We start from the raw sequence: 22538 nt of genomic DNA, 5'->3' as shown, positions 1-22538 counted from the left end.
AAAAATATGTTTCAAAATTTGCTTCTCCAACTGGTCACGGAATCAGTGGAGGCTGGTGTTTGTGGATTTCACTCTGCTTAATCTATCCTTTTTTCTTCCTTCCTTTAGTCTTTCCTCTGTTCTCTTGAGGTCTAGCTAATCTGTTGGAATTGAGATGTTTCTGAAGGTTGGTGAAAAATTCTGGTTTTGTAACTGTCAGTGGTAGGTGGTGTCTGGTTGGTGCTGGATTTCTCTTTGTTTCATCGTTCTTTCCTTTGATCCTTCCTCTGGTCTCCTGACAGCTTCACGACTCTGGCAGGACTCTGAAGTATCCGGTTAAGGTGAAGGGTTTTTGATTTTTAACAGGTTACAGGTGAATTAAAGAGCACAAACTCACACGCACGCACGCACACACACACACTCACATACAAACACATGCCCACGCACAAAAAAAAGAGCGATAATGATGACATGTTGACTCGAGAAGGCTGCCAAATGAATAATACTGAGCTCTACCAAAAAATTATTTAAGTACAAACTAAAATCTTTCACGTACGAAAAAATATCCGTACAAACAAAAATGTTCTTGTGCAAGCACAAATGACTCACACAACTATGAGGACTAACTGAAATGTCTCCCTGTGTTGTGTCCCAAAAACATTCCCCCATCACATATTGCTGTGGCTGCAGGCTAAATCATTAACACAAAAGTAGAAGCTGTTTTCAGTAAACTGGGCCAAATTCAAGATGTTCTGAATAGCTAGACCTTGGTGGGATTTTTCATAACTAATAAAATAGGGAAATATATGTACAGTGAAGTCTCCGCATGGGGTGCCACATTAGTAGATTGGGCCCTCGAGTGAGAAAAAAAAGTCGGTATCCATTTCATTTGGCAACCTTGATGTGACGTTGATACAGTGATAGGAGGAGTATGTGTCAGTCAGGGCCTCCAGGGAGGAGAGTGGACATCTGCTGTCTCTAAGGTCCTGTCACATAAAATTATAGACTTAATCAAGTCCTCTCCATCTCTTTGCCCGTCTCCTCCTGTATTGCCTCCTCTCTCCCTTTCTGTCACTATAATGTCTTTTTCATGCCTAATTCAATTTTTTTTTCTAATACATATTTTCCCCTTTGCTCCTTTCTCCTTTTTTTGTGTATAAAATAAAACCATTATCAGTAGGATGATTGGTTTTGTCTATTAATAAACAATTCCAGTGGTAGTTGACCAAAGGGCTTTGATGAAGAAGTGTGCCAAAATCACAATTTGGATTCCCATGGCCAGCATCGCATCGCTGTATGATGTCTGTCTGATGTTTATAATAGTTTGTCATAAGACAAGTGGGGAAATGAATATGGATGAGGAGGAGTGAATGAGCGCCCCTACCATTGCATTTCCACCAAATCATCGCTGGGTACACTACATATTACCAATCAACAATTCCATTCGCACCTATTGACAGCATTTTTGTACCCGAGAAACCCCAAACAAGTATGGCTTGAACACAAAGGGAGCCTAAAATTGAGAAACCAACTAGAAACTGTGAAGTCACCTTCTTGCCCATCAGCTATCCTTCATTGCAAATTGTTTTGCTTTTACTAAATTACGAATGATTTTAGGAGAAGAAAGAATTGTGAATGACAATGCGCCGCTCTGAACAATTTGTATCATTGTGACACCTAGCAATTTCATCAGCAAACTTGTATTTGATACTAATAAAACAAATCTTTTATAGCTCAGACAGCAAGTGTAAAAATGAAAAGAAAATTGGAAACACTGACATGAATCCTGATTGTTATTCGGATTCTTTATATTTCTTACTTTTTTTTTTTTTTCAGGAAAGCTCAGTATTGTTCATTCGATTTGACATCATCATTGCTCTCGTTTTTTTTTTTTTTTTAAAAACAAACAAATCAATTAAATTTTTTTTAATAAATGTTATTTTTTTAATTTATTTTTTTAAACATATATACATATATATATATACATATACACACACATATATATATATATATATATATATATATATATATATATATTTATTTATTTTTTTTGTATGTGGATGAGTATGTGTATGTGCGTGTGTGTGTGTGTGTGCGTGCGTGCGTGCGAGCGTGTGTGTATTCATCAGTTCACCTAAAGCCCATTAAAAAGAATCCCATACTAATAATATAATATAATAATAAATTGCCAAATGCAGAAACATCAATGTAAGTTATCACGATGTAGTGGCTCTCGCTAACAGACGGAATTAAGTAACCGGAATTAGGTTAAAAAATTCTATATACGGAGACCATGTTTCTATAAATTTTGATATTTGGTTTTTATTTGAGGCAGATATTTTTTCAATTAAAATGTGATTTATGAGGAGGTTAGACCATTGGTCGATATTCAGAGTTTGTTTATTTTTCCAGTTAACAAGAATTGTTTTTTTAGCGATAGTAAGGGCTACAAGTGTAGATTGAAATTGTTTATGTGGTAAGTCAGTTGTTGTTAGGTCACCTAGCAAACACAAGTTTGGAGATAAAGGTATCCTACAGTCCAAAATAGCGGAAAGTTTTTCTAAGACTTTAGTCCAGAAATACATAACCGGAGTACATAACCATAAAGCATGAACATAAGTGTCTGTAGTGTTTTGTAAGCATTGGAGACAAATGTCGGAGTCTGAGAGTCCCATTTTCTTCATCATATATTGAGTAATGTATGTTCTGTGAATAATTTTATATTGGATAAATTGTAAATTTGTGTGTTTTGTCATTTTAAATGCGTTTTCACAAACTTGAATCCAAAAGTCAGGTTCCGGTGCTATAGACAAGTCTGTCTCCCATTTCGAGATGGGTAAAGACATTTTATCAGTATATGAAAGTAACTTATATATTTTTGAAAGTTTTTTTGTTGTTGTCGGAGAAAGCTTGTTAATATCTTTAGCTAAAACAGGCGGTTGGAGCGTACCCCGAAGTGTTGGAATTTTTTTCTTTATCATATTTTTAACTTGTAGATAATGTAAAAAATTTCCGTTTTTTATATTGTATTTTTGGAGCAAGGATGTATATGATATAAACATATTATCTGAGAAGAGATGGTGGAGATGTGTAATTCCTTTCTGCTCCCACACAGCTAAATGAAACGGTTGGTTGTTAAGTTGAAAGTCGGGGTTATGCCATAGGGGAGAAAGTCCACAGGGCTCCACTTGGGCTTTTGTCAATTCTAGTGCCTTCCACCAGGCAGTCACGGTGGCGGAAATCATTGGGTTTTTAAAACAATTATGACGCTTAATCGATGTTGTAATAAAGAGTAAATCTCGAAGTCTGAGGTTATTACAATCCTTCTGTTCTAGTTCCAACCAACAGTTAGTGTCTCTGTTGGGTTGTGCCCATAGAACGATATATTGTAGCTGGTTAGCTACAGTATATAGTAGTACATAAAATTTGGTGCCTCTAGACCACCTTTGTATTTGCTTTTCTGAAGAGTAGATAGACTAATCTTTGCTTTTTTTTTATTCCAGTAAAATTTTGTTACGGCTGAGTCCAACAACTGGAACCATTTAGCTGTAGGTTCAAATGGAATCATTGAGAAAAAATAGTTTATTTTAGGTAAAACTTTCATTTTAATGGTGGCTATTCGTCCAATTAGAGAAATAGGAAGATTATTCCAGCGCTCCAAGTCACTATAAATGTTATCCAGAAGTGGAGAAAAGTTTAAATGAATTAAATCAGTTAATTTAGGTGAGATTTTTATGCCTAAGTATTTTAAATTACCTATAGGAAATGAGTAGTGTGGGTCCTGGCTTGCAGGGTTCCATGAATTTTCTGTAATAGGTAGAAGTGTTGATTTTGTCCAGTTAATAGAATAATCTGATAACTGTGAGAATTTAGTTATTAAATTAAATACTTCCCCTAGCGAAGTAGCCGGCTTTTCTAAATAAAGTAAGATGTCATCGGCATATAGATTAATTTTATGTTCTGTTACCCCAGAGTGAATTCCTTGAATCCTTCTTTCCTGGCGTATGGCTAATGCAAGTGGCTCAATAAATATTGCAAATAATAAAGGGGATAGTGGGCATCCCTGTCTTGTGCCTCTCTGTAAAGTAAAGCTCTGAGATATAATCCCATTAGTAGTAACTGTAGCTTTTTCGAGAATCATATAATACTGATACCCAGTGGATAAATGATTTCCCAAAGCCAAATTTATTTAAAACAGCAAAGAGGAAGGACCAGTTAACTTTGTCGAAAGCTTTTTCTGCATCCAATGATATAATAACTGCCTTTTTATCATGCCGCTGTGACATGCTAATAAGGTTAAAGAGTCTCCTAATATTATTAGTAGAGTACCGATCTTTAATAAAGCCTGTTTGGTCGCTATGAATAATTGTCGAGATTACTGTTTCTAGTCTAGATGTGAAAGCCTTAGTGATAATTTTAATATCAGTATTAATTAGTGAAATCGGACGTATATATTTCTTACTTATTATAGCACTTTATTTGGCCCGCTTTTTTGTCCAGCAAATACTCCGACTGTCCATGGGCAAATGTGTCCATGGCCATTCCACTAAGTATTATAAATGTTGAACAACTGACTATCATATGGGAAAATGATTCAAATGATTAAACACATGTACCCGCATTCAACTCCGATAGCGTTCAGTTTTATACAACTATTTTCAATTTAAATAGTCCGCAGAGTGCAATGACTTTAAACAAGTCAGTTAGCTCAATGGTTAAGAAAATGCCTTTCACCGTGAAGAAAGTGGTTCAAATCCCAATTTGACTAGACTTTAGTCCAAGTGTAATTTTGAATAATAATCATTGTCTATTTTTATTTAACATCCATTATATTCAATGTCATTCTTTTTTTTCTTCTACATTCTTCTGTTCTATATTCTAACGTTCAAATTCAACGCAAGCTTTATTGTACTGCATTTTTCAATACAATTACATACAATGACACAGATTTTTTTCTTAAGGCAACAGTGGTCCAGTGGATAACAAAAGGGACTGGTAAGTGGTGTACTTTGGGTTCAAATTCTGCTTGGAGCACATTTTAGTAAAACTTCAATGTCCAATTATTTAACATCCATTATATTCAATGTCAATTGACATTATAGTTATAATAAAGCATTCCACATGCATTCAAATATTAGCATGAAGCTTTCAGCATTCACACGCTATTTCTCCAAAGTCTAGTTTATATTATTATCCCCTCAATCAACCATTAAATCAGCATAAATTAAAACCAAACACGCTCCTATACTCACCGATCGCAAAGAATGGAATCCCCAGGAGTGTCGAATTGAATTTTCCATCTGATATGAAAAAGATCCCCGCGGCTGTCACGTTGGCAATGCAGATGGTCAAAACCCCCAGGAGCCCCAGAAAGGGTTTCCCCCGCAAACAGTCTCGCATGGAGCTGGATATGGTGGCGGCCAGAAGTACCAGCACCATGCTAACCAACACCTCCCCCTTGGCTAGCACACCTGTCTGATGGAAGTCTCGCCACAAGCTGAAGGAGGTGAGCGAGTGGATGTGGAGTTGGTCTGGTCCGTGAGGAGCTTCGGCAGTAGAAAGCCGATTGACCAGGGCGCAGAACTCGTTCTCCCAGCGCTCTGCAATGGCATCCTGCACCACAGGTCCGTTGTTGCGGAGGTAGTAGGTGATCTGGACAGCGCGGGCGAACTTAACTTGTTGGTCCCGGCTGTTAGGTGAGAAGGACACGCCTCCCAGCTGATGACCGATGAAGGACACTCGACCATCCTGTTAAAAAAACATGGTAGTTAGCGTTCACCAAACTGCTGAATTATATTTCACTGCTTTTCTGAACAGCAAATTCTAACAGTTAAAGAGCAGTAGAGCAGCAGGTGTCATCCCTTATTTCAGTTGTGCTGATTTACACATTTCTTAAAACCCAAAAACGTATTTATACATTTTTTAATGCTACAGAAGGCTTTAATACAGCTTCTGACATGAAGTGGTCGCTTAAAACAATGGTAGTTATTACAAAAAACGACCAGCAGATGGCAGCAGAGTATAAGAGATCAACCAGTGCCATGTTGCTACAAGCTCTTTTTGCTATTGTTTTCAGGTTTGTGAATAATGATGAATCTTAGCTATATTCTAATGCTAATTGCTGCAAAACGGAAACAGATACAAATGTACTTTTTTTTCCCCGATGAAAGAAGAGACTTGAATCTTTCTTTTGGTAGGTTCCGTGTTTTTATAGTAATACAATAGGATATTATGTGGACCTTGTAAAATCAGTCAACATCCAGTAAATCAGCAGGGAGCAAATGGGGTTGCTTCAGTAAAAATGTCTGGGTGTGAATGAGTTAAAGATGTGGACAGAAAGGCATGATATAATGTGAAACAATTTGATCACACAACCAGCAACAGCTAGGAATCATTCCAATAACACTCTGTCTAGAGTTCAATCAGGTGTTTGAAAACAGTACACACTTTGAGAGCGAGGTGACTGTTGGCTCATTTTTTGTCATGATTTAAAAAAAAATAAAAAATCTCCTGGGAAATCATACGTAACAAATGAATAAATAATGACATATTGTTGTAAGCCCAACTTATATTGCTCAACGGGATCTATCCTTTTTTCCCATGGGGCTCGGCTGGGATTGAACCCACACCCTGTGGGTTGTGTGTCCAGAGTGCTCACAGTTCAGGACCATATTTGGACGCTGAGGGAGTGAGTACATAAAACGACAATAATACACACATACAAACAACCCACCTTTCTTTTTTCCCTACATCCCTAGCGATAAACATGGGAGCGTTGCACTCCACCTCCCATTTGTCAGCCAATTAAGACATTTATAACACCCACCCATTCCCGGATACACTAAAAAATAGTACTCAATTTTATTTTTTGATAAAAAGTTTTTTTTCTAAACCAAATTACTGTGGAAGAAACAAACATTTAAAATGCTTAAAAAGCTTCATTTAATTTATTATAACATCTTGTTTATTAACACCAGTATAGCCGTTTCTTGCTATAGGCCAAGTAGGCGACTGCCTCAGGCCCCCAAGCCACCAGGGGGCCCCCAAGCTCTATGTGTAGTCTTACCTGAGGACGATAAAAATGTCCTGTCTTTATCTGTCTCTAATATTTGTTTATTACATGCCTTTAATGCTTAAAATTTTAAACCTAGGATATAAATAAAATAAACTGTGATGATAAGCAGTGGCTGGTGTTTTTGTGTCACACAGTTAGTGACGTAGAGCCTCTATGTCACTAATTGTGTGAGAATGATTGACAGCTACCCATCTACCTTTCCCATTAGAGTACTAAACAAAACAGACATTAATGGCATCAAAAAGAAGTTAACTCAGCGGCGCGAAAAAACGGAAGAAAAAGAAAACTGAAGAAAAAAAACGGTCAAAGGAGAAAGGTAAAGCACTTGTTGGTGATGGATAGTTGGGGGTGAAACTCCATCATTTTATTTTATTTTTAGCAAGTTTATTTGTTTTGCTAGCCAGCTCGCTAGCCTCCGGCATTTATTTATAGATGTTAACCTTCCCTTGGCCAGCCCCTAGTTTAACTAGTAAAATATGTAAATTATTGTAGAAAATGCTTAAAAATGACACATTTCAAAGCTTCATTCCTTGCTATCATGTATGAGCCTCAGCATTTCAGAAGTTCAATAAAGTTTCAGTGGATCTATCTTTTTCAACTGTGAAATTGTGTCGTCCTTTTCAAGTGTAATTTACACAAGTTGACCTTTCAAGTCTGTGTCATTGTTTTTGTCTGTAGTATTCAAAACAGTATTTTTAGAGTACCATTATTATTATTATTATTTACAAGAGAATAAAATACAGAATTGAAAATAAATAAATAATAAAAGCCTCTCATTGGTTGAGGAACAAACTCACGACCTTCAGCTTTGAAGACACACAACCACTCCTGTTTGTTTATTTCCGAGAGACCAAAAATATCATTTTTGGTCTCGGAGTCAGGAAGATTCCAGCTGACATGAGCGAGTATATATATATATATATATATATATATATATATATATATATATATATACCAATGGACATCTGAATTTAATATTTGTTATTTCAATGTTCTGTAAATTTTTGGTTGTCTGACACACAGTAAATGTTTGCTGAGGAAGCACCAATATCACTGTTGTGATTATTTCTCCTCGTACAACACGAAATGTGTCCATCAGCCGGTTTTGCTGCATTTCCAAAATAAATCCCTGCTTAGCAAGAACATCATCATGCTATTGCCATTCATTTGAATTAAAGATTTTTCTGAACGGTTAATGTGATCTTCAACGATGCTCTCGACTTGCTTTTATTACCGTGCACAGACATTGCCTTGCTTACAGTAAATGCCATCAGATTGCAATTCTGCCTCATCTGCTCTTCATATATTTACAGTTTACACTTTTTTTGCATTTTTCAAAAATAAAAATCTAGAATATTATTTTAATACTTTATGAAAACAAAATAAAGAAACTGATTGAACCTGACTATCTTTACAAAGGATAGATCTGTTTTGTATGTCTTCATTTTAGACATAAGTAACATAGTATGAGATAGAGCTGGGGGGTGGGGGGGTCGGTCAAATAAGACAACAACGTAAGTAGGTCAACACAAAGGTCCACCAGTCATGACTTGTCCAGACAGATAGGCATTTGTCTTGGATTCAGCCATTGGAATCGCAAAATATTTTTATTGAAACATGAAATAAAGTTTTTCAGATGATCAATTAGACATTGGCCACGCGGTAACTATGGCTACAAGGCAGCAAGCCATCTGATTGGTTAACCTGACCACGAAATTCAAGTCACGCAGTATTTTTCTTTCAATCATGTCAGCCAACAGCCGAGTTATAAAATTTGTTTTTACCAACCATTGAGAACTGACGTTAGTCACGCCATCTTCAAAACAAACAAACATGAAGCAACCTGCAGATTTTATAAGACAATTTTGGACAAATACGGCAACACGTCAAACTGCCGGTGTTTTTTTTTTTCTTCTTTAAAGCGGAAGTCAACCTTAAACAGTTTTGGACAATAATACGTTATATGTGACCTCACTCATCTAAACATAAAATTCTTATTAATATTTTTTTAAAAAAATTATATGAGTTATGAAGCAAAATCCAGCAGTTTTTATCCATCTCAGGGGGCGGCCATTTTGCCACTTTGCTGTTGACTGAAGATGACATCACAGTTGCTCAGGGCTCAGGCAATGACCAATCACAGCTCACCTGTTTTCTGAAGCTGCGCTGTGATTGGTTGTCACATGACACCTGAGCAATTGTGATGTCATTTTCGCTCTACAGAAAGTTGCAAAATGGCCGCCTTCTATATTGATAAAAAGTGCTGGATTCATATTCCACTAGCACAATACCAGAATACCATATTTTGACTGGTGAACCTGCTTAGAACATATTGTCAATAATTTCTTGGGGTGTTGACTTTCCCTTTAAGAGGCCAGCTCCAGGGGCCTCATGTATGAAGGGTGCGTACGCACAGAAACGTAGCGTACGCACCTTTCCACTCTCACGTTCAGATGTATCAAGAGTGAAATGAGCGTGGGAATGTGCGGCGCTTCATGGCACCTCCTTGGCTGGCGTACGCAAGTTTTTCTTGCTTTGGAGCCGTTGGCGAGTCGTAGATGTGATGCTGGTGGTCTTTTCGCCAGGTGATCGCTGTCAAAATATATGTAATATATTTAGATATCAGATTCATTTTACACCACGGGAGGGGGCGGTGAATGGCTGCATCCATGCAGTGAAAACGTAATCGTCTTTGTGGGGGTGTACGGCGGACGACATGTGCCTAGGTCGCATGGAAAGGGGGTGGAGGGGCATAGGTTTTCCGATCACAAATTGATCAATGACAAAATGATGCCCCTGGCCTTAAAGGTCCCATAGTATGAAAATGCACTTTTGTGGAGTTTTCTATCCACAATATGTATCCCGGCCTGTCCACAAATCAACCAGGTATGAGAAAAGTCCGTCCGCGACTTCTTTAGCTTTCTCCTCCTTTCTAAAATGTGTGCTTCAAACGGGCACTTACTGACTTAGTGACGTCAAAAAGACACAGAAGTGCATTCGACCCAGCCCTCTCGGGTTAGTGGCACCACCTCTGGTAAAGGTTTGTCACGCCCACTGAAATTCGAGACGCTGGCTGCTCTCTTTTTCTCTCTTTGCTCGCAAATGTGGAGAGGGGAAACAATGAACAGGAAAAAGTGATTGCTTCCTTCGTCCCAAGTCTTTGGGAAGACAGTGGATTCATTTTATTTTTGAAGGACGTGTACCGACATCATTTCTCAAAGGACTGTTTTGTTAGTGAAAGCCTGTAAACACGTTTAAACATAATGATCCAGTCCCAACACTGTGACACGACTGCAAACGGGAAAGATGTAAGTTTAACATTTTTGATTTAGCCTTCCTTCCTATCCTTTCTTTTCCTTTCTAATAAGAGATGAGCACCTTCTACCATATTGCTGTGCGTGTCGTGCGCGACTTCCAAGTTTAAACCTCCACGATCACGATCAGATCGGTGCTTCTTAAACACGTCATTCATCCGGTATCAGCGGCGGCGGAGGGTTGTCTTATATTATTGTATTAAATTTAACTTAAAGCCTCCACGATCACAATTTGATGTCCCTTCAGCATTCAGCCACTATCGTAATGGGACGGCCGTGATACTCCGACGACACTTTCATCACAGAGGTTGTTATTGACTTCCAAAAACAGCCTGCCAAAAATCATAGTTTCTCGGGCCTCCATTTTGTTTACAAGTGTCTCTAGCTCACATCGATTTTTTTTTTAATTTGTGCCTCATGCTTTATAATGTGATTATCTTATCATGCATCGTAATCATTCCCACCCCCGCAAGGCCTGTTCATACTAATTTGCAATTTTATGTACGGGTGTGGAGAGGGAGGAGTCTAGTACTCTAACATGTACGCATTGATTGAGATGTATGAAAGTAATGTGCTTGGATTCGTTCGTACGCATAGATTCGTACATCTGGATTTTTGTGTGCGTGCGACGTTTTCTGGATATGGACGTACGCCGTGTTTTAGTATGAAAGCCACGCAAGTCTTAGTACATGAGGCCCCAGGTCTCCACATATGTATATTAGAGGAAGAAAGTAACACAGTTCCCGGTTTCATAACTATTTTATATTTACAGTATTTCTTCTGTCTTAACGTTTACTCTTGATCTCATCTGGACTTGGAGTTGACCTTGTAGACTTGGACCTCTGTGACTCGAAATTGACTTGGACTCGATAAAGGTGGATGTGACTACAGCCTTGCTTTCAAGCATGATGTTTCCTGCACTGTCCACTCATTTGATTGCGATGATGGTGGTCGTGGCGGTCAGTGACTAAAAAAGCTACAATGTGGTACAAAATGTGTTCAAAAGAGGCACATGATGCCCTCGTTACTTTTAAACTCTTTTAAAAGGGCCCTATGCATTTTTTGAGGCTAATGCCTATTTTTGGCAGAAAAAAATACACATTACCGATTAATCGGCTGATTATTTAAAAAATATACATATAATGCATAAAATGTTCCCCCCCATTCTTTTTCAATGGGCGTCCCTTACGCACTAACTCTCTCTATTAAGATTTACTCTGCTTAGAATGACAAAGACATAGTATTACCTTATCAACAAAGTTACGATTGAATTCTATTAAAATAACTCGTTTTTCACACATTGGGAATAATTTGTGACTTTGCGTAGTGTTATCTTACCTGAAGGTATGTGTTCTCACAGCATGTGTGTGAATATTCGTTATTTGAAGGGAAAACACTCCCCAAGTCAATGCTAACTTTCCGTTAGTATTTGAATGGGATCCTCCCTTCGCTTTTAGCATTAGCGATAGGCTAGCGATGTTTTAAAAACGAAGCATCTTTGTATTTAAATATACAGTGAATGTTTTTCTTATTGGCGTGTTTAGTTTTACAGTTAACTCCAACTGGAATGTCATTGAACAGCTTAAAGAGCTCTTGGGGGACAACAAAATGACCAGAATAACATACACTACACACTTGCTAGTTGTTAATGCTACTCAAGCAAAAATGGTGCATTTTCACAGCGTTGGAAACGTCGGTTTTCTTCGATAAGATTTATAGCGTTTTAAGGGGGAAATAATCGGCCATTTGGATCAATTGGACGATTGTTTTGGCAGATGTTTGAAGGGCAATAATCGTCCGATTATAATCAGCGGCCGGTTAATCGGTCGGGTCCTATCAAAGAATACCGAATAAATAGCAATACTTGGTTGATACGTAAAGAGTTATCAATTAAAATGTGATTTTAATGTAAAATCTATAATTATTTGATGAAGAATAATCAATTGCAAAAATATTTAATAGTGACAGTCCAAGTAAGCAAATGCGCAATGTGAAATACGATCATTCAACTGTAAGCTATCGTAATGAAGCTGTAACATGGCGACATCCATACTTGTCTGACCTGCGCTGTAAATCTATAAAAATGCCCCAATGGCTATCAACAGATAATCACATACATACTGCCATATGTTCAGGTTGTTGCTGGAAAAGCAGTCAGCAAGCTTTAATTAACCATAAAAGTGGTTGCTTGTGGTGCGCATGCTGGATGAAACCACAGACCAACATCACACCTCACCTACCACATGTCATTTTGTTAAGAGGTTCTTCGTGCTTCCCATACTTAACTCGTTTTGTGTTTAATATAGACAAGCACGCCTTGGTTAGAAGAGTGTTTAAGAAAAAGCTGATGCAAATATTTAACAACATGAACCACCAAATACCTGTATATATATCCTGAATCATCAGACTTAAAGATAATGACAAAACGACAAAGATAACAGCATATCCATATTAAAGTTGAGCATGTTGCATTTTCACTAAGTACAAGTGTGTCTTCTATCTATCAACATGTCAAGGTTTTTGCACTATATTAATTTAGAGATATTTGTAACATTTGAAGTTAGTTATTGAGTCCTTTTTTTCTTTAAATGTATTTAATAGTAAACCATACATTTGTTTAAGGGTTGGCAAATGAGTTGGTATTCATCACTGTATTTACTTAACTGTGTGTGTGTGTCTTGTAAACCTGGCAACCCGGCCACCGCTATGCTACGAGACTGAGGTCACCTCATTGAGCAACTATTCACGGAGGGAGCTCCAAAGGTGATTACATTTGGATTCAATGATTATCTTTCTGAAATGTGGAAAAAGACCAGAGGTGGGCATTTTACAACATGTTGGCGGTCAGAAATGGACTCTCTGGGGTTCATGCATCACATTGGCAGCTGGTAAACTGCATTATGTAGCCGGCCGCGCATACGATGTGGGCAATTGGGAGACCGCCTTGCACCCACGACCGTGGGTTTAACTCCCATGCCCCACCAACACCTTACAACCTTAACCACTTAAAATTGTGCTCCGCAGTCAGGGGTGCTATTAAAATTATTTTTTAGATGAAAATGATAAAAATCTATTCAATGAATTGATTTCCACAATAATTCAGAGGGATTATCCCACACTGTTTTATTTACAATATGCTACAGAACGCCTCGATCCAATTCACCAAAATCATGCTGCCACCTGTGCTACTAATTAGACCTGCTTTTACCGAGTCTAAATTTAGTCAACTATTTGTGAAAAAAATTGCAGTTACGCTGACGAATGAACAAATAAAAGTTTTCACCCATCTTTAGGCCAAGCGCAGTCTACTTTTTGTGATTAAATTGGCTGCTGTTTTTACGCTGAGCACACAGGCACAGTCGCAACAAAATAGAGCCCTAAAAGTTCTGCAAGTGGTCTATAAGTAACTGAATGGTTTATGACCTATTTACATTCATGATATACTAATTGAAAATAAAAGTGCTGCCAAAGTTAGTGTTAACTAATTAATTAACCACAAAAAATTATCGCATTAATCATATATTAATGCCAATTAATCGCACTATTAATTTTGAGTGCAGATGATCCATTAGCTGACAGTGGATGTTTACGTTAAAGGGAGCACAGGTTGTGTTTGAGCAATAAACATGAACTTCATGTATTAAAGTAAAGCATTTAATAAATGATTGTGTATGACATTCAGAATATTTGTTCATGTTAAAATATTGGGGTCATTTTTTCCCCCATTTTAAATTATGCAAGTTATTAATTGATTAGAAAAAGAGCATAAAAAATAAAAAATAAAGAAAAAGAGGATGAGCGTGTGCAGTGGATCAAAAAATGTTGAAGACGTCCTCATAACATTAAATGTCGAAAGAATGAACACATTTGGTGGTAAAAAATTTTTGATAAAAGACTTTTTAATTAAGAGATTAAATGTGATTAATTGAAATTCTAAAATGTGATTAATCTGATTTAAAAATGGAATCGTTTGACAGCTCTAAAAGCCGTTAGGGCTGTGAGGTCTGCAGCCCAGAGTTCAAAGCAAACATGATGAGGCAGCATTTATCTGTTATGCTGCACGCAAATTGAATTAATTGTGATTTCAAATTGAGAGATTATTTAAAGTGTGTTTTGTTGCTTTTACATATAACCATGGTTGAATCATTATATTAACAGATAAGACTTTTAAAATGTTATTTAATGCATTTTTATTCATTCTGTGCAAATTGGCTGACCAGCATCATGCAACAAATTTTGTTTAATTTTGCCTGTGAACTTTGCCAAAGAATCAGTGCCTGAAGTAGAAATTTTATGGCACCGGAGTCCGAGTCAAGTCACTTGAATTTGAATGTTGGCTGATGGAACCAATACCCCAAACTGCATCAAGAACAAAACAACGTACACAATATACAAATTTGAGCAAATGTGATTTCTTGGATAGCAAGCAACACATTTACAGTACACTACATCGTTATTTAGAAGCTAAGTCTCTTAAGTCATTTAAATGTGTCAAATTTGTTAACCTGTCGCGCTTTCAACTCTTGCGCAATGCCGCTCGGCCAGCAAGATATTTTGCCATACTGTTTCCTCCTGCAGTCCGTGTGGCTTGCACACTTTTCATCTACAGTATGCGCATTCTCCCATCCAGACGTCTGACACACCCACCCTGCGTAAGGAGGGAACAAAAGAGGCGTGACTCATTGAAGTCTGAGGCTGGCTGTTAATCATGGAGCATGGAGTTTTCCTGAGACTTGCAGATCGGTGGGGCCCAACCTTCATTGTACTACACGTGTCACTGACAGAAGCAAATAAAAACAGATTAACCGTCATTCACTCTTATGCTCTTCCAGTCTCCTGAGGCTGGAGGGGAAACATCATATTGGCACATTTTAATTCAGAACAGTCACACCTCACTTGCCCTATAAAAACTCAAAAACCAGCAGAGCAGGTCATCTTCAGCGGTCAACTTTTTTTTTTTTTACTGTAAATTTATTTGTTATGGATGATTGTAGGGGAATTTAAAGTGCTCATTCAATGCTCATTCATGTGTACCAAAAAAAATCTTAAAATGGCTTGTCACGTTGCTACATGTATGTCTGAACCTGGCAACTGAGACAGAAGAACAATCACTACAATGATCTATTAAGTGTACCACTTCCTCGATGTATGAACTACAATCTAATGGCAAAGTTGTGTGAGAAGCACTCATCAAACTAGAAGTTACATTATATTTGAATTGGTTATTCAGATCCAATTTAAAAAAAAAAAAAAAGGTTTTTGCATGCTTAAAAAATAAAATATCAATTATTTTGCTAGTTTCTTTTTCACATAAACTTTTTTTTATTTTTTTACTAAAATTTAAACTGTCTTTACCCATAGATCTTGGTCTATGACTTTATACCCACTTTCAAATCTCTTTGTTTTTTTACTCGACATGAGACACTTAGTAATTTATTGATATTTATTTTATTTACTTTGTTATTTATTCACTTAACTACTTCTTGTGTTATTAATTTGTTAATATTTGTATTTACTTACCGACTTACGATATTCATTCATTTATTTTTGTTTTACCTGTCTTTACTGCATGTCTGATTTTTAATCCATGGACAACGATGGTGCTTTAAAGTGCTTTATAAATAAAGTTGAGTTGAGAGTATGAGACGAGGTGACGTGAGAATCCCAGTAGCGATTTTGCCGACTGAATCTGCACATTTGAGTACGGTACGCCTGGTTTGTTAAAATGTGATCAACACGGCAAGTGTGTCAGGCAATCAGCATCAAAGCAGTCGCCTTTCTAAAGAAATCCAATGGCCCTCGCAGTTGCGTAGCAGCGCTAGCCAATTAGCATTAGCGACGCTAGCCACATAAGTATTAGAGGCGCTTGGAGCTAGAAATGTAACTATAACAGCAATATGTGCAGATTTTATATTGTGATATTGTGATATTAAAACTGCCACAATATTGTCGTCGTCATGTCACGATATTAAAAGCAGCACATCTGTTACAAATGTCAAGTTGATTTCCATTTGTGCAGTTCTAGCACCCACAGGTGGTTAATTTTTTAGTGCAGTTTAATTTTCATACGGCATGTTCTGGCCTTTCTATGTTTGGTTATTGGTTTAAAATCCATGCTAATTGTCAGATGAAGGGAATGTATTATGCTTGTGAATCGAGTCAATATGTGGAGGAACTCAATTTGTGTGTGCATTAGCAAGTAAATGCCTCAATAATAAGTGTTATTAGAATTTGTGTTTTTTTTGTATTAGCTCTTTTTTTCTTTTCTTTTTTTACAATATCATGACCTTTTTTTAATATCGCCATCCATCCCCACAATATCGTGATAATTATCGTATCGTGAGGTTCATATCGTGATAATATCGTATCGTATCATATCGTTACATCCCTCCTTGCCGCTGCCGCAAAATGCTGGCAACAGGCACCGTATAATACAATTGTGAACAAAATTAAGTAGATTACCGTAATTATCGTTTGAACTTGGCTTCAAGATAACGTTGCGTTGTCAATTGTAGTTTGTGACAGCTGCCGGAAACAATTTCAAAATAAAAGCGTAACAAGGCAATGATAGCCATATATTATTGGTATAGTAACGTTTAATTTGAAGTTAGCCTCACCGCGTGTCATCATTCATAACATGTGTTGCTGCGACTGTCTTTCTGACAGTGTATGCTAAATAATTGGATCCATGAGGCGAAGTCCCTCGGAAAAAATAAAAATAGATCTCATGCTGCGCAGGGACGAGACATCTCGTGGCGCTTTAATCCCACGAGATCTTGTACGAAAACTCGTTCCATGCCTAATAAATAAAAATAAATAAATGTGTATGTACTCAGTAAATTTTGTGGAGTAAATTTTACTCCAAAAAGACTGTATTCGGTCCCTGCCTAAACTAGAATAAACTTTACACTTGAGAGTATTTTTTTTTTTTTTAAATCACTCAAGGGTTGATGAACGGTCACAGAACCTTCACATTGGGAGATGGCCAATCAACCCGCTTAGCCATGCAGGTCCAATTGTGTGTCAGTATGTTGCTCAAGTGATAGAGTGGTTTAGACTGGGACTGAATATAGTCTTTTTTCAGAGTAAAATTCACTCAATGAAATTTGCTGTGTATGTAAATAAAACACTATGCTTGAATGGTACAAGCTAAAAATAAAAATTTTAAATTAAAATAATACAGCATAAAACAACAACAACATACATTGTATGCTACTGGTTACAAGTTTAAAAGAAAAGCCAGCAGTAATCCATTTTACTACAGCTAATCAGGTGAATTTAGCTTATCAGGAGGATAAAATGTGGAGAAAAAACTTGATTACAGTTTCTGAATCTGCATGACAATTTGAGTTTTAATCAACATTAAAATCTAATTTGACAATTTTCCCCCCTAATTGTTTCCCACACAGTAAATTCTGTAGAGTGAATTTTACTGTAAACAGAGTCACTTTATGGGTCAATTTGATCCAACTTTCTGGGTTGTGTTATACATAATGACCCAATTTTTTGACCCAAGTAAAGGATCTGGCCAACATTTAGTTGTTTTATATTAAAATACCCATTTCTTGACTCAAAGTTGGGTCAAATAGACCCAAGTAGAAGATTGGTCCATTTTTGTCCCATAGTTGGGTTATATTTTACCCAACTGTTTTTAGAGCTTACAACTTCAGGTTGGGAGACGGCCAATCTACTCCTTGAGCCACGCAGCTCCTGCTGTGTGTTAGTATATTGCTCGTGTCAGCTGCAATCTTCATAACCCCAAGACCTCTCCTATTGGATAAAAGCAAAAAGTTGGAGTGGCATAGCTCAGGTGGTAGAGTGGCAGTTTTCCAAGATGAAGGTTGTGAGTTTGTTCCGCAACCCTTGTGTAACTTTTTTTTTTTTTAGTAAAATTGAGTCAAAATCTCTCCTTGCAAATTTACTTAGAATTTCTGAGTGAAAAATCTTATGAAAAGTTTTTTTTTTTTCATGGGATAGGCAAATTCTCTTGTACAAACTAAAAATACATTTAAGTACATTATACTCTGTTTAGAGTGGGACCAAATAAAATGTACTCTACATAATTTACTGTGCAGTGTTAATGAACCTACAAGAAGTGAAAAGAAAGAAATGTTTACATTCTTAGAAATTTGAGTGTGGACATTTTTACCCATTTGTGAGGTGAGGTCACTGATTTTAGTTCACATTTTTAGTTTTACCGAAGCGATTTATTTGAGAGACTGGGGCTCGAATGTTCCCCTGTAAGAACGCATCACAACTATTTGTCTTTACTGTTACAGCAAAATATTTTCCTCACCGTCTAAATCTAAAAGGAAAACAACATAAATCATGTACTAAGTTGAATTCAACCAAACTGCTGATTAATTATTTGGTTATGTACTGTACATATATGTCTATTTCAGCCAACGCATGCTGCCGAGTAGCACCGTTTCATTCATTCATATTTTTCCGTCTGAAGTGCCGTGAAGGGCACTACAAGTAAATCAAATTGAAAATGACTCCGGAAAAATGCACCTGAATCATGCAGCAAGTAGCACACTGCAACCTCACTGCTGCATTCCAAACAACTGGCTCTTCAAGGCAATTAGCAATTGTTGCAAATTGAGGCAGTAAGAGGTCACATGCAAGAAAAGATGGGAAATGAATTCCGAAGGAGTCTATTAGCAATTGCAGTCATGTCGTGCTGCATGTGTTGCCAGGAGATGGCAAGAGGGAACCACTGCATAAAAAAGAAAGAGGATATCCCTGTGTGTGTGTGTGCATGTTTTGTGTGCCTGTGCATGTGTGGAGCTCTCAACACCCAATGGAGCCAATCAATTCACCTGCACCAACACATGGGAGGGTGAAACCTCGCAAAGCTATTGCAGATGTCTGGTTAAACGGAGAGGGTTCCCCTCACATGCTGAATGTAGCAACTCACAGCCCACCATAGTGCAAATGCTGCATTCATTCAGAAATCATGGCAGAGTGCACGTCTATTTGCATTCTGCACCATCACAGGGACTCTTTTTCAGGAGTGGGCCTGCTTCGAACGCATGCAAGGGCTCGAGCTCACCTTTAACGTGGTGTTGGGGTAGCTGACGGGCACCTTGTGGAAAGTGCTATTGGAAAGCACCGCCTGTCTGATGTCTTCGAAGATGGTGATGATATCATCCAGCAGGCAGCGCTTGTCCCTGTGGCTCAGCACGCAGAGGTGCGCGAACGTGTAGTTGAATCCTTTATAATTGACTCGCAAATCCAACACCTGCTTGTGAACTTGCAGCACCTGATCGGCCACCTCCAGGATGTTCCCCCCGGACTTGGCCAGCAGTATCAGCCTGCCATATCTGCCCGGGGTGTGTAAATCCGAGTACAGCTTGTGCTTCGACTGGTCGATGTGAAACAAGCTGTTGGCCAGACTTCGTTCAATCTTTGCCAGGCTGTGCGTCGGGGCCACCAGCAACTCGAGGTCCGTCTCCGGCTTGAATCGGCTCAGCACCGTAGATCCAAAAATGATGGTGAGAACCGCGGGCACGGTGAGGAAGAAAACGGGGTGTCTGCTAACGAATAAGCCTAACCAGTAGAAGGAAGCCTTGAGCCCTCTGTGTATCACTTGCCGCAGCATCCTCCACAAAATCCAGCTCGCAGATGCCCCGTCTCCTCCGATGAAGCACATGTGACATCAGACCCTCGTTTCCCGGCGCGGTAAGAGAAATAACGCCATACACGCGCGCGCGCGCGCACATACACACACCTGGAAAGACAGCATTGCAGCAATTCGCTGCAAGACGCGCGCGGAGAGTCACAGCGACGGTCGGACAGTCACTAATTCATCCTTCAGAAGCCTCTCCAAGAGAACCCGACTTGTCTCATTTCAAGCCATTCCGCCTGTGCGTGTATATGCTAGGGGGTGGGGGGGCGTCAGAGAGCCGCGCGAGTCCACTTGACTGTAGCGACTGCACACCAGTGGCGAGTATGGCAAGTGCCATAGGCGAGTCGCGGCGGTGTGATATGTGCATGTGCATGTGCATGTGCGTGGCTCCTGTCTGCTTCCACACATGTTTCGCCAGCGGTGGAGGCTGATTTATCGTAAGCGCGTGACGCTGGAATGGTGGTGGTGGAGGAAGTGATGCCTGCAATTGTGGCGGCAACAGGCAACGCACGCGTGGTAAAATCACCTCTGCAGGTGGTAGGGGTAAGCCACATTGTGTATAGATTCGTGCTGGGTGGGTTGCACTTGCACAGGCCATGTGATGCTGAGAGGAAAAATAATTACACCCTTCATCCATGTACTTGTTTTGGTATGAATTGCATCATTCATTTATTCGACTATTGTGTAAGATGAGAAAAATAACTTAAAAGTCCTTTCAGAAATTGGGTGAATGCCCCCACCTCTCCCCTCCCATTGTAAATGATAGGAATAATCACATAATGTTTTTATTATGTTATGTATGTTATCTGATTGAACCAGAGCTTATCATGACATTGTTGTTTTCCCGCAGTCAATAATTATTACTGCAAAAAATATATAATAATAATAATAATGATGATGATGATAATAATTGGCTGGAGTGAGAGAGAGTCAGAGTTTCATGAAATAACACACTCATAATACGATTAAGCAGGATAAAGTCTGTTACTGTACTTTAGTAGTTTTTCAGTACTATGTACTTTCCTGAGTATTTATTTTTCAAACTACTTTTTACTTTTATCAGTTACATTTCAACATGAGTATATCTGTACTTTTTACTCGATACATTTTCAAAACAAGGTCGTTTTTGTTTTTAAATGCACGAAAACCATTGAAACATATTTGACCTGGAAGAAAAATGCAGCCCTCAATGTCTGCAGCCGCCAATCATACTACGCCACGGTTCTCTAAATCCCAACTTGCTCTATGACACACTATCACATGACGTGCAATTTGTCGTGTGCGGGGTGTTGATGAGGTTGCAGGAAGTTGTGAGGCAAAGTAGGTTTGCAGGAGTTCAATATAAAGATAGATTGATTTCCAAAAAGGAGGGCAAACAAGGAACTTGGAATGCTAACAAAAGACCAAAAGGAGATGCACAGTAACAAACAAAAGTCACAAGGCTAACCAGGGTATGGACAGGACAACTGACAAAGACTCAGGGATGTAAACGAATGATCCAATAAAGAGTGCAGGGAAGGAGGGAACTAAATAGGAGCAAACAAATGAGACAATGACAAACACCTGGACATGACACAAGGGGCAGTGGGTGCTGATTGGAAGACAAGGGGACCGACCGGGATGATGAACACAATGTCAACAGGGAGACATGACAACCAAAACCAAACTCAAACTACAACACAACTGGCTAGATTGGAACAACCCGTAAATATGAGGGCAATGCGTAGACCAGCAACATGAGCGAGTGATACTCAACACTGTCGACTCGATGCAGGGCTAGTCAAAAAAAGAAAAAAGAAAAAAAAGAAAAGGTTTTTAATCCTTCAAGACAAATAAACACACAAAAAAGTGTTATTATTAGGTAATGGCAGATTATATCAATACTCCAAATTCACTGATCTGAACATGGCCACACTGTAAAATGCTTTGTATTCAAAAGTGTGCAAAAAGCCAACCACACAGAATGTCGTTATTGTCGTCTGAGATAAAACACTTATTTACTGCTGTGGTGTCTGAATTGAGGCATTTCCATTTGATTGAACTACAATCAATGCTAATACTGCTGAGTGTTAACACGTCTGTCAGTCAACTCACTTATGTGGCCAACTGCTCATTTACTACAGTGCGGAATTAAATCTTATCCTTGACTTCAGATTGTAACGTCCTACCTCTAAACAATCCATTACAGTTTTGGACCTTTTGGCTAAAAGTTGAATGATATGAACATCAAACATTTTGAGAGGAAATTCACATGTTTTTTTTATTTTCACTATGTATTATTTCATCCAACCACCCATATTTTTTCTGCTTATCCAGGGTTGGGTCATGAGGGAAGGAGTTTATAAACCCTGGCCACTTTGTCCAGTTCTCACAGACCAGACAGCAGGTCCTGGGTGTTCCACAAGGATGTTCCCGAAACACTTCACCAAGGAGGCATCCTTACAAGATGGCCGAGCCACCTCATCTTGCTCCTCTCATTACATAGGAGGCATATCTTTTTTTCTGAGCTCCTCCTGGATGACCAAGCTTCTCACCTTAT

The 22538-nt window shown here is 38.4% G+C and overlaps 1 protein-coding gene across 1 annotated transcript in view; it reads right to left on the bottom strand.

Moving 5' to 3' along the window:
* Window positions 1-20284, bottom strand: part of ptchd4 (patched domain containing 4) — a 40243-nt gene extending 19959 nt beyond the window's left edge. Inside the window, exons 1-2 of the mRNA XM_077552116.1 lie at window positions 19424-20284; window positions 5232-5727 (exon numbers count right to left, since the gene is read on the bottom strand). Of these exons, the coding sequence (XP_077408242.1) occupies window positions 5232-5727; window positions 19424-20023 (1096 nt within the window). The 5' untranslated portion in view covers window positions 20024-20284. The remainder of the gene's footprint in view (window positions 1-5231; window positions 5728-19423) is intronic.
* Between the last annotated feature and the right edge of the window lie 2254 nt (window positions 20285-22538).

The sequence above is a fragment of the Vanacampus margaritifer genome, chromosome 19 (genome assembly GCF_051991255.1).
Source record: "Vanacampus margaritifer isolate UIUO_Vmar chromosome 19, RoL_Vmar_1.0, whole genome shotgun sequence".
NCBI classification, from domain to species: Eukaryota; Metazoa; Chordata; class Actinopteri; order Syngnathiformes; family Syngnathidae; genus Vanacampus; species Vanacampus margaritifer.
Note: the sequence above shows the minus strand (reverse complement) of the source record. Positions and strands in the feature narration are given on the sequence as shown.